Here is a 13,457-nt window from a genome sequence, read left to right as displayed (position 1 = left end):
AACCAGACACACTGACAGTATCATTACCATCGGCGTGGGCAGATGCCGACTCTCTGACAACACACTCGCATGAAAGGGAGGATCGGACGGGGAAAGTAGAGAGCGAGAGCGCGTAAAAAAAGCAAAGAGAACGAGGCGTCCTGAAGGAATACGTGGGGCGTGGGGAGGGTCAGAAACGTGTTTGAATTATGGCGTCTGAATATTATGTTTGAAAACTATATGTGGTGGAGTAAAAATAAAAAACATTTCAATCTGCCCGTATGCACGGCGGATTCAAAGAGGTTGTGTGTGTGTGCGTTGGGAGGTGGTCCACAGTCAGCTGTCAGCACCACAGGGACACCACACTAATAGGGACTCTAGGGGCCTCGGTCCATCACGAGCAGGCGCACCAACTGTACTTCTTGGCCCTTAGAACGGCCGTCACGGTGGGATTGCCGTTCATTGCTCTCCTTCGCTGATCTCCCGCGCTTCCAGCTCTGGTAGAAAATCTGGCTCGGGCCCAGGATTTCAATATAAAGCTGTGTCTTTCCCTGGCATGGCCCACCTTTTACTAAACACACATGCAACAAAACTCGTTGGGGTTCGTTCCCCCTTTCACGCACACCTCTCTAATGATGAGACAGGAGATGCTTTCAATCCCGAGACCGTATTTTCCCACAGTTGTAGATGGATAAAGAAGACAGGAGGGTAAGCGGAGAATGAAAAGTGGGTCGAGAAATTAAAAAGAAGAGTCGTATGAAGCCAAACAGATAGCCAAGAGGACACCGTAGCTCAACTGGCTCCAGGCCGTTATTACATCACAGTATTTTCTGATCGTAAGGATTAAAAGTATTGTGTGCGTTTCCACGTACGCGCAGGCATCACTCACCACTTGCATAGCAGAGCTTCGGGGGGCGTGTGGCTCGATGAGCAACTGGCAGGGGGTCTGTCCAAAACTCCTAATTTGAGACTCCACAGCCTGAGAGGGAAGAAAATAAAAAAAAACTTTACTTTTGCAACATCGAGCATCATAGTGTCAAAAGCAAAGACTAGCTGCGTCATAATAATCATAATGAGACCTGCTTTAGACTGATGCAAAACTTTTTGTGTGTCAAAATTTTCAAAGAAAACCCTCACAAAGAGTTAAATAAACATACAGTGGATCAATTATGACGTATACTATCTGCTGAGTCTTAAGAATAAAAACTGAATTCAAATCGTAATGCCGTAAGGGGGGAGCATTGATTTATTTTCATGGACACACTTTCTCACCATCTGAGACACACACACACACACACACACACACACACACAGACTTATCCTCTACACAGAAAATCAGAGGAGGGCCGGGACAGGAGGGTTTCTAGGCTGGTTAGGTGGTGTTAATGAAGAGGTATAGGACCATAAATGTCAGGAGACGCCGGCCGGGCAGCCTCTGGACATCATCACACAGCTCACTGTCAGACCAACTAGTATAAGATGGAACACACTCACACAGCAGCGTGCTGCAACGCAGACTCGCGTCAGTGCATTCAAAAAAAAACTTCACATTATCATTTTGTTATCATGAAACAATTCATCTGCTAATTATTTTACATTTTCATGCCTGGAAACGCGAGCGCAGGCTCTGACCTGAGAAGCTGTCACGCCGCGTTCAGGCGTTTTCTAAACTAAACAAGAGTAAGGAGCAGTAAGAAAATCTATCACAAAATATGATAGATGTTTAAAGAAAAGTCTGCGGCAAAGAAAAACTGGCTGACACACAGTTATGATGGGCCCGTCTGTGTGCTGGTGCGTGCTGTGACTGGCTGTGACCGGCTGTGTGGGAGTGAGGCTCATGTGTGGAAGCTGGGACGTTGGAGCCTGACTTGGCGAGGCCTGTGAGAATGAGCTCATGGCTGAGGACTGCATATGGTATTTCCATGAGAAAAAGGTTTGTCTCTGGTTAGTTTCAGACAATGGGTATGAGCAGACTAACTTCTCAGAGAGGCGTAGAGAAGGAGCGATCTCGACTGTCTGTTACCGGGTTTCATCAGCCAAGAATCACGCTGAGAAAAAATCACAATACACCATTTTTCATGCAGACGTAGAGATAAGACAGCAGCGAGATCGTAACCTTCACGCTCCCTCACGGCGCGACCCTTCCTCTCATTTTTCACTTTATTCACTCTCAGTACACTTTCATGCTGCTTTTAGCCCTTTCCACTTTTAATAATAAAATTGTCTGTTTTGAGCCAAAATACTCTGGAAAAAATGGTAGAGATGGATTACTGCCCTTCAGGACTAAGAAGTGATGTTTTATGAGAGGATAAATAAAACAGTGTGAGATGTGCATCAATGATTTCATGTCAATAATGTATGGAGAAAAAGTTATGAATTATTACTATTAATGATTAATACCCATAATAATCATCACCATAATAATAATCACAAAATTAAAGTTTAATAATTAAAATAATACTGGGATCTGTGTCTGGACTTAAAGGTTTGTAAGTGTCTGAACATGCTTCCATAATCTATTTCTAAAGAGAGTATAAAACAAATTATGACTTAAATTAAAAAAAATAAAATATATTTAAATGAAGGCCCTTTGTTCATTCATTGATAAAAGCAAAAGGAGCTTTGTAAATTACCTCATGACTGGACACATTTTCAATCTCATCCAGTGAGTCTGGCTGCTGAGAGGACACCAGAGCATCATTCAAGGTCAAAGTCCCTCACCTTCGTCTGCCTACAGAGGGGAGCGTTTTGCTTAAGCTAATGCGAGGAAGACGCTCCTCAAAACCACTCAACCTGTCTTCATTAGGTTCAGCGCTGACATTTACGAGGCAGTGGAACCCTGGATGGTGGCTGAGTCTAGGTCAGAATGTCCTATGCCGATATGCCAATGAAATGCTCAGGTGATTATATGAGGGGGCGACCCAAAAGGCCAATCTCTTTTAGGGGCGCTGGCCCGTGTCTGATGAAGGTTTTCTATATTCTATACATTTAAATGGCCGAGACGCCCTCAGTTCAGATGTTCCAACCTTCCCTTTGATTTACTCAGCTACTTGACAAGATGGATATCCATGTAAAACACGGCACATTTATGCAAATTGAACCAACAACATTCTATGAATAGAATAAAAAGATTACTACAGCGGCCTTGTGTTGTTGACAGGCAGAGTAGCGTGGTTCTTTATATCTTTAGACATCCATAACCTTAAACCACATCATTATCCAAAGACAATAAACTAGTCGACCTTGTGTTTGGTGAGTGACTTTAGCTGAATGGCGATCCGGGTTCGCTGGCGTGGGTACTGTATATTTCCCCGTCTTCTGCCAAAGTACGCAGACTTTGTACAATTCAGATGAGGCTCTGCGTTTTGTCGCTGGTGTTAGAGGCTGTGGGATTTTCCATAATCACGTGAAAGAGGGGAAGCCCTGTACAACCGTGAGACGCAACACAGGGTGCGGTTCTATTTTCTGCACAGAGAGGCAATGGAGACGCTGCATGCATGTCGTACACCCGTGCGCTCACGCTTCGACATGAAAAAAATCTGAGCGTTGCACACATGCACATATACACACACTCACACACACACACACAGGGTTTTTCTCTTCAAAAAGAGAGGAGGTAAGGTTTGACTTGTGGCGGCAGCAGGACAGGAAGTAATCATGGTTTTGAAAAACACCGCAGTGGTCTCAATAGCATTCCCTAATCTGTGCTGAGATATTCCAAACTCTCCGCGAACAGAAAAGCACACATAAACAGACAAACGTGTGCATTTATGCTGATGCACACACATAAATATACAAAGGCATACAGATTCCAATGCATGCGTATATGTACTGTATATGTACACACACTTGTATGTATGTGCAAACATACCAAGGTACGATCGTCCAAACCTCTCCAGTGTCTGAGGTTGAGCTGGATGAGAGTTAGCGGCGGCAAACAGAGTGCGAGAATATAGAACTTTCTGCCCCAATTCACTAGCTTTTCCGATCTGAACCTAAATCCTCCAGCATACGTGCACACACACACGCACACACACACACACACACACACATCTGTGACCCATCCCACTGACATTGAACAGCCCCAGAGCCTGGCCTAATGCAGCCAAGCCTGGCTCAGACCACAGCTCAGGCTGAAACAGTTGTCACTCAGTAATGGCAGACTCTGGGGACCTTATCAGACCCAAAGCCCTCGGTCTCAAAGCTCCTGTAGCCCTCAGCCTCACCACCACCCCCTCACCCCCCTGTGCCCGGCTATGACAAGGCCCAGGCCCTGGAACTCTGTTTTCACTTTCTGCTGAGACAGGGCACGCTTCCTTCCGCACAAACACAGTTGAAGGAGAGCCTTGACTTAGCTCACACATATAACACGACCTCGGTTTATTTAACTAATTAAAGCGCTCAGACTGGGGGTGCCTTTAAATTCTGAAAGCCAGCAGATCAGACCAAGTGCATCAGAGAAAATATCAGACAGTAACTTTTTTCATTTCTAGGGTGAGGAAAACAATTTGCTTCCATATTTTACAAATACAGACACTGAACGTCGTTGAATTCCAGCAATTTTACATGAACTATCGCTCAAGATACCAATAGAATAACCTAAAAGACAACGATTTATTAAAAACAAACTACTGACTTGATTGTAAAAGAGATTTCACATAAAGTCTCACCTATAATAATCACATTTAGAACATTATTAACAGTAAAAATGTTATAAACAGAGACAATTCATATCTAAATTCGGTATTCCAGCATTTGATTTTTTTTATGAGCGGAATCAGATCCATCTGCCTGCACTTCCTGTTAGTGTGTGAATTCATCAACCTCTTTATTACAGGAACAGCCTGGCAGAAATAGTACTCTACTACCAATGATCCAATTTTGTGATTGTGTGTTAACCAGAAGAAGGTAATGGGCTGAGAGTAGAAATGACCAGCGCACCCTGGTAATGAATCTGCATGAGTTTGTGTATTTGTGTGTGTATGTGTGTGTGTGTGTGTGTGTGTGTGTGTAGCTAAAGGCCAAAGCACATCTGGATGGGAATTAGGGCGAATGGGGTGATAAATCAATGATCCACCCCTAGTGCCTGCCATGCTCCAGTCACTGAGCATGAAGGGCAGCAGAACAGTGGCGTCACGAGACCGTTCATCTACTCTGAACTCATCTCAATGCAGACCACAATGCAAGCACCACTAGCTGGGCCTTGTTCCTATTGTTTTGTGTCACTCCCATTGGCATTATCAAGATTTTTTATTCCAGCAGCACTGCCACAATAAAGTCAGACACACACAAGCCTTCAGAATAAAGTGGATTCAAGTAGAGTTTTACGGTTTAGAATAAAATGGTTAGGAACGGATTGTCCAACTGTAAACACTCTGGTAAGTAAACTATATTCATAACAAAATGAAAAGATGCCAAAAAATGAGGAAAAAATAAGATTTCTAGCTGTCTTTTACAGCAGACTGGTGAAGTTGTCAAACTGCTGTTTGGCTGTGGGCAAACTCTCTGTTTTTCTTCTCGGCAGCATGTTTTTTGCTGCTTTCACGAGCGCCAGTGTAGCTCTTGTGTGTGTGTGTGTGTGTGTGTGTGTGTGTGTGTGTGCAGCGGTTCAGAGTGAGAGGGGATGAATAATGAATGAAAGCCAAGGAGAAGCCTTTAAGGCGTCAAAGTGGAACGCTCGGTGGAGAGCTTTCAGAGGTATCACGGCGGAAAAAGCTTCGCTCAGCAATACCTGCCAGGAGATTGTTAGCTTAGCTCTCCCATGCCATTCTACAAGCAATTTAACACAGCTAATGGCATCAAAAATAATACAAATGCAGTGAGTAGACAGATGCTTTTATAATATAGCCGGATTAAGCATCCATTTGAGAGCGCTAACACAGTGTACTTACTGTAATACCATATTTCTTCCCTTACGCAGCATTATCTACCAAAGGAGTTAAAGCAGCTGCGCAGGACTTAAAGCAAACATGTATTAAAATGTGTTTGTGCGTCATTGGACTCATGCATCAGCCTCACCTCTCTGAGCAAGGGGTCATTGATGTTGCTGAGGTTAACGGCGCCTTCGTAGGTGAGATAATAGAAAACGTTGAGGGCTCTGGCGGCTTCAGGTCCCTGTTGCTTGTAGCCGAAGATCAGATCGATCCACTGGTGGAGCTGGCAGGACACAAATTCGCTCTCCAGAGCCTGCAAATAGTGAAAGGATGGGAGGATTATGAGTATTGTAAGTGCCAACAGATGCAGATCATTTAGACGCCGCACCCCAAATCAAACGCTACTCCCCAAACATGTTCCTCTTCCCATTACCGAGCAGCAGTTTTCACTAATGCCCCTCGAAGATGAATTCTACAGAATATACTGCTAATTGTTCCTGTGACAGAATCTGCCAATGATTTCTATAATGAGCAGAAAACACAGTAAATCCATATCTGATCATATGGGAACATCAAAACATTAGAGAACTCTTGTAGTTCATTAGGGAGCCATTCCGTCCTCCGTCTTTGTTCTTTCCTCCGGTGGTTGTGGGCGGTTAGGAGCACCGTGTTGCTCTGCCGCAGACGTCCCCGCATAACGCTGAGATACAAGCCGTTTTCTCTCCTCATTAGCCGGCAAAGGAGGGAAAAAACATTTATGGTTCCCTCATAAAAATAGGCAATTGTGTTAATTTGTGTAAAGCTGCTGGCTCACAAAAGCCCTCTAAACACGACCAAATTAGAATGAGGCAGCCCTTGATTGTCATTGCTGCCTTGTGTCACATTAATTTGTGACAAAACATTAGCCTGTGCTACACTTAAATGGCAATTTATATCATTTAATTTTTTACTGCACAGACCAACGCATCCCTCACTTAAATGTGACTTTCTGACAGCTCATTCTGCATATAATTCTTCCCCAGTCTCTTAATTACAATTTTCAATCACGGTGAAAAGCACGGACGTAAAGAGAAGACCACATGCGGTGGGAGTACCCTGACGTTTTTACTGCGTCTTAAGCAACGATTGGAAACCTTTGCAAACTCCACCAACTGAACTGCTTAGAAGCTTAATCTAAAAAGCTCATGTTTACATGAGAAGAAAAAAAATCATCAGATGAAAATACAGTATAAAAGCTTTTCAGGTTCAAAGTGTGCAAACGTAAAAAAAATACACATTACCTCAACTAGAGTATTACACATTAGTACTTTTTAGCCATCATATGTCTTCAAACCCTTTTAAAAGGAGTGGAAATATATACACCTCATTGTTAGTGTTGGGTAATGGGAGAATATACTGCAGGTTGCATGTGATTGCTTTTGCTTTAAGTACACTTACTATGCACAATGTTTTAGACCATTAGCCCATCTATCCCACCTTTTCCAGGTAGATGAAGATCTACCTGGTGAACGTTTAAACAGTTTATGTATCTTTCATTGCCTTTAGACAGGTGCAGATTTTAAGAAAAACATGCTTGTGTCTCTCAGATCACCGTATCATCAGTACTGATAGGATATTTTATGACCATTAGAATAAAAAAAATGTCTTGTTTTTTAACAGGGCAGTCTTTTTAATAGCTCCTCTCGCCTGTTTTGAGCTGCAAGATTAATTCATGTTTACTGTAAGTTTATGGTTTTCACAGCGTCGGGTGTGTTTAGCTTCATCACTGCTCCGAGTGCTTTAGAATCTGACGATAACAGCAGTAGGGATGTCTGTATTTTGTTCTCCCATCTGAGTGACTCACTTAACAGAATGTTGTGTTGAGGGCTGAACGATGTTGCAATGTTAAAGCTAAACTAAGCTATCGTTTAGTATTAAAACAAAACAGAACAACCCTGGAGTATGCGAGTGTCTAGACACCGTCTCTGTTTGTCCCTCTGGCATCAGCAAATTCAAAGAGCGTCGAGTGTGTTTAAAGGCTTGTGTCATAAGGCAATCCTTTTTATTAATGCTACATTATAAGCCAGGAAACCCCTCTTCGTTCAAACACGCTATAATAACACGCAGAGTGGGGTTCAGTCGAGCATGCTTAAGTATGTGTGTGTATGGGTGTGTGTGAGTGTGAGAGAGTGAAAGAGAAATCAGTTCATTATGCGTGAAGATTGACCTTTGACGGGCACTGCTCCCCTCTTTCTAAAACTGATGCTGGGCCTGATGGCCATTTAATGTGCGCTGCAATCTACTGTCAATCAGCACAGGGACACAAAGAGCAGTCATGGTATTGCAGCTCCCTCTCTAAAGGTCCGCCTTTATGGAAATCACTTGCGTGTAGCATGAGCAGAGGGAGAGGGTGAGAGAGCCTGTTAACATAAGTATACAGCTGTGTATTCCTGCATTAGTTCGGTCCGTCACCGTCTGTCTGGAAAAAAAAAGCCTCAGCAGCACGTTGACTGACATCGATGTGGATAAATCTAACCTCAGCGGACCCCGTGTCAGCGGTTCAAAAGAAGTCTTTTGTCGCTTATGGGGAGAGTCTTTATTTTGGGTCTTCAAGCGCTCGTTCAAACGGAGCTACTAGAACACTTAGCAAAAACCAGGTGAGAATACAAGAATAAAAAAAAAAAAAAGCACACAGCCTCCAGAATCTGTTGAGAATTTGCGAAAAGACAAACCAACAAACATAAACGATATCTACAAGGCTGCAATGTGAGACATTTGTGCTGCTTGATGGACAGGTAAAGACCAGAAATCAGGCGTGTAGCGGTGAGTTGTTAACAACGTGCCAGGTGAGCAGGTGCGCTGACATCCTTCTGTTGAGTCCCGCTCTAGAAACGGCGAGGCAGAAGGTTGAGACAGATAGCGGATTCCTGAGGTGGGATCTGGTGCCACTTCAGGACGACCAGGCAGGATTATTGATGAGCCAATTAGCACCCAGTGTGTGTGTCATACCCATCCACAGGGGACTCTCTGATAATTAATGAATAATTTAGCATGCCTTTATGTAAATGCTGATAGGGGGTAGAAGTGAGTGGATTCCCACATTTCTATTGTTCAGGATTTGACAAAGTGCACCTTGGAAACATACGGAGGTCTCCTTTGTTGTGTGCTGTGACTTGTTTTAATGGGAACAACAATTTGGAATATTCTCCTATGGAGGGAAATGTCATTATTCACTTTAATAGCTTTTTCTGCTCTTCACAACACCCAAGTATTTCTAAATTCAGTGCTTATTTTGCTTCTATGATGCATATTCTGATGAACATGCCATCAGAACCAAAAGGATTTAAGGGATTGATTTTTACTTTCTGAAACATCTGTGAGTGGAGTGTGAACTTTCAGCCCAGAAACCCACATAAACACTCACAGAATGACTTTGTGTTTGACTTTGTGTCTGTCAATATGCTACTCTTCAGACGGAGATATGATGATTGCAATTAAGCAGCTGGTGGACATTAAACCCGGATTACTCAGGAGTCCTGAGGAGCGTCTGATCTCGACTCTTACAACACAGCCTCATCTTGAACTGCTTTTACTGCTTATAAGTGGGCGTGATTTACTGTATTCTTTCTCTTTTTTTTACCTCACTTTTGGGCTTAGAGATTATCGTCCTTTGCGCAAAAGTTTCAGAGTCTCTCCATGCAACAAATCTGCAGGAGTTTCTCCGGGCATATCGCTGCTCCTCGCTGTGGTTTGCGGTTAGCTTTATGGTCTGGATTGAGCAGGATTTCACTTCAGCTTTAAAGAGGTGACACTGAATGCTCTCCTTTTTCCCTCATTGGCCCTAAAAAACCCTTTTAAGGACTTACGGAGAGCTGTCTGTGAGGATGTTAAAATGTCACTTAACAAATCAATGCACTTATTTGCATGCCAGCGGTGATGCAAATGGATGTGCATGCGCCTGCGCGTGTGTTACCGACGATGTGGGTGTGTAATCAAATGCACATGTTGTGTGCGGAGCGTCGTCAGCGGCGGACTGTTTTCCTTTGTATCGATTACGGATGAATAAAGCAAACACTTGTCAGTTCTGTATACACTGAAATGACGGTTTAAGAACAAGTCGGTCAAAACATCCTGAAAACACACATTCAGCATGTGTGACAGTGAGACATCATGCTTTTTCATATGAGAAGAATTACGACACCAAACCGCAGAAATAGTTGTTCAATCGCGCTTGTTTAATCCCATTGAATTCATATTGTGCATTTTATTATATTGCTATATAGTACTACATCATTACTTTGACATACTTCATCTTAGAGGAAGCCACTCCACATTTTTCTCTCTCTCTCCTTTCGATTCTCCTTCTTTCTTTGACAGCCTTCTTTCCTTCAGCCTCTACTTATTCTCTCCCCCTTCACGCTACTCCTTTTTTTCCTCCTGCTCTTTTCTTCCAGTGATCTGATCCGTTGGATCAACTCCTCTGGAGTTACTTTAGCCCCGAGGTTGACAAGCACTCTGATTAAAGGACTTATTAGCTTGCTGCAAATGAGAAGTGCATTGTCATTTTAAAGCAGGCGAAGGAAGCCTGTTGCCAACCAGAACAGATCCCCCCCACCTGCCACCCACAAACATGGACGATGAAAAGAGTAGAAAAAAGAAAAAGAAAAAAGGGGGTGACATAAGGAATAAGAGCCTTGGAGCAGACACACATCTTACAAATCATTTCCTTTATGCTCGTATTCACACACACACCCAGAGAAACCCAGTTGGGGTGTGTGTTTTACGTCTGTTCCCCCTCCTTCCTGCTCCACTAATTAGACAGGTCACAACTGTGAGAGTTCTGGCTATGGGTCAACTGAGGCACTCGCTCGCAAGTGGAACCCGAAACTCTAAGCCTGACTCTCACCCACTCACTCCTTCCATCGCTCTTATTATCCCTCAGCCACTTGAAAAGCAAGAGTATCATGTTATGGGGAGAAAAGAAGCAGAATGAGCCATGATTGGCAAAGTATCTACCCAAAACAAACATGTCATCGTGGACTTAGTCAGACGAGCAGCAGCGTGCAGACTGCAGAAGTGCACTAATAGGTCCAGACAATGTAGTAAACAATACTAATTGAGACATGAATGGATGAAGTAAAGGATGCTGACTCAATCTCAGATGGCCATAATGCTTGTCTTTTTTAGTTAATCCCCCATAATATGATGTAGTACAGGGAATTTAGAGCTTTATGTATTTAAATATTTCTGAAAATAATCTGACTGGTTGAAAAAAGACTCAGGGACTTCAAACTCTACAGAGGCAGTTCATCTTCCATTCCATGTCAGACACCCATACAAAACAGTCCGATGTCCATTTGACCTTTATTACATGACTCCTCAACCACAAAAACCTTCCCCTAGAATTTGAACATTATCAAATCAGCTTTATTTTGGAGCAATTTTTCGCACGACATGAAACATAAATTGTAATTTTAAATTTTCCAGAATTTAAAAAAAAAATTAAACACACACAAAAAACCCCCATTACTAAAGGTAAGTCCCTCCCTGCCATCATTCACACCAGACAGACACACACACACACGCACAATACATAGACGTGGCATGGCGCTGATGATCGACGATGGAAAATGGGGGCGTCCACACTGGGAAGAGTCACAGGCCGTGCCATTGGGGGGACTACAATCCAGGCCCCCCAACTCTAACAGACAGGTGGATCCTCACATAGGAAGGAGGAACCCCCAATCGGCTGGGTTGAAGGGACCCAAAGACAGCAACCCCACCAGCAGACTAAACACTGCTCCCAGTGTGGAAGGACAACCCACCCACCCCCCCTTTAGGGACATAATAATTAATTTGTTGTTAAAGAAAACATACATTTCATTCATTCATTTTTCTTCAGGTAGCTTTTGAATGCTAGTCTTTTTCACATCTCAATCAGGACCAACCTACCTGTTAAAACAATACAACTGAAATCCTTCCATACATCTTTTTTAAACAACATTGACATAAACGTAACCTCCTTGGTGAAAATAATGACAAAATGACCATTTCACAACCGCGTACTACGAGCTGAACTACAGCTAACAAGCACCTGCAGAGAATTTAACCATCTGTCCACCTCCATAAAGCAAGGCTAACAAGCAAGCAAATGCATCACCGGTGCCATCAACCAGTGCTGCATTCACAATACGCCCCAGCAAGGAGAAGCTAAGTCAATAGTCGGAGCTGATTAAACACAGGACCGCTGAGAGGGGCTCAGAGACAGAATATTTGGATAGCTGTTGAGAAGTATTGTTGTCTCTGATGATTACAGAGCTGGCTGCATGTCTCTCTGCCTGTCTGAGGTGTGGAGGCCTCTCGGCATAGAGTGGAGATGATTAGGATGAATGACTCAACTGATCAGCTTGAGAGTAGTTAGCCTTCAAGCAGAGGTTGTTAAAGTGTGGAGTTATGTGGGGCTGCAGCCTGTTAGTGTGTGTTTCTGTCCGTTTCTGTGTGTGTGTGTGTGTGTGTGTGTGTGTGTGTGTGTGTGTGTGTGTGTGTGTGTGTGTGTGTGTGTGTGTGTGTGTGTGTGTATGAACAATGAACAAAAGGAAAATGTGTCCTTTGATGGCTTCAATTTCTCAAATGCAGCAGTTTTCTTGGTTTGATTTTGCGGTATGTGGAACGGTTCATGGCAATTGGTCATCAAAGGCAAACGATTGATGATGTCATCATGTTTACCCTATGAGTTTATATGTATCTGATGATAGTCAGTTAAAAAGACAAATTACAAATGGATTGATAATGAAATTGATTGACAGGTACATCTCTAGCTGGTGGAAAATTATATATACTGTATATAAAGCTGATTACAGAAAATATGATTACAAATTCTACCCTGTCAAGAAGCTTGCATCTTCTCGCAGTTGTGCTTTTCCGTATCTGCTTGCAAAAAAATATACAGTTAGTCCTCAAGTTACGAGGATTTAACCTTTGAACATTTTCAAGATTGAAATAGAGACTTACATGCAATTCAGTTTATGAACAACCACTCGCAACCAATTGTGTTTGTAGGTTGAGGACTACCTGTATTTAAGAATTTTTTTCACTAATGTTTGACTCAACATGAGTGAGACGCCCAGAAGTCCAAGACAACTGCTCCTTTAAATAGTGCAAAGATGATAAAACAGATGTCAAGGAGTTTTGTTTGAGAAGACAGAAAAAGTTCAGCAGCAAAGGAGTCTGAAAATGGACTAATACTGTAAAAAAAAAAAAGTAACAAAAGAATCTGAGTTTTGGCAAAAGTGAACTGAGTGTGTGGAGGAGTGCAGGTAAAGGGAGAAGGACAACATTAGTGAGTGAGTATGTCAGCAGCAGTACATCATCCCTTTTCTCAGGCTCTCATCAGCCTCCTCCATTACGTCATTGAAGAAGAAGATGAATAAGACGAGGGGGAGGACAGTGAAGAGGGGGAGGGAGAGAAAAAGGGGGGGGCAGCTCGTAAAACACTGAGCACACAGTAAACATGTCTGCCCTTATGTATGACAATACCACTGCGGTGAGCGCTGGCTGACATTAGCCAGAGAAGACCCCTCTGCCCCACGTGCTAGTTCCCATCCAACAACAAGGCCTTCAGTGGAG

The 13,457-nt window shown here is 43.1% G+C and overlaps 1 protein-coding gene across 4 annotated transcripts in view; it reads right to left on the bottom strand.

The window, feature by feature from the left end:
• Positions 1–13,457, bottom strand: part of lrba (LPS-responsive vesicle trafficking, beach and anchor containing) — a 150,113-nt gene that overhangs the window by 14,305 nt on the left and 122,351 nt on the right. For all 4 annotated transcript variants that reach the window (XM_068320696.1, XM_068320700.1, XM_068320699.1 and 1 more), the window contains 2 exons: positions 5,998–6,165; positions 869–958 (listed from right to left, as the gene is read on the bottom strand). In XM_068320696.1, the coding sequence (XP_068176797.1) occupies positions 869–958; positions 5,998–6,165 (258 nt within the window). The remainder of the gene's footprint in view (positions 1–868; positions 959–5,997; positions 6,166–13,457) is intronic.

This window comes from Antennarius striatus, chromosome 8 (genome assembly GCF_040054535.1).
Source record: "Antennarius striatus isolate MH-2024 chromosome 8, ASM4005453v1, whole genome shotgun sequence".
Taxonomy (NCBI): Eukaryota; Metazoa; Chordata; class Actinopteri; order Lophiiformes; family Antennariidae; genus Antennarius; species Antennarius striatus.
This window is presented reverse-complemented; position numbering and strand designations above follow the sequence as displayed.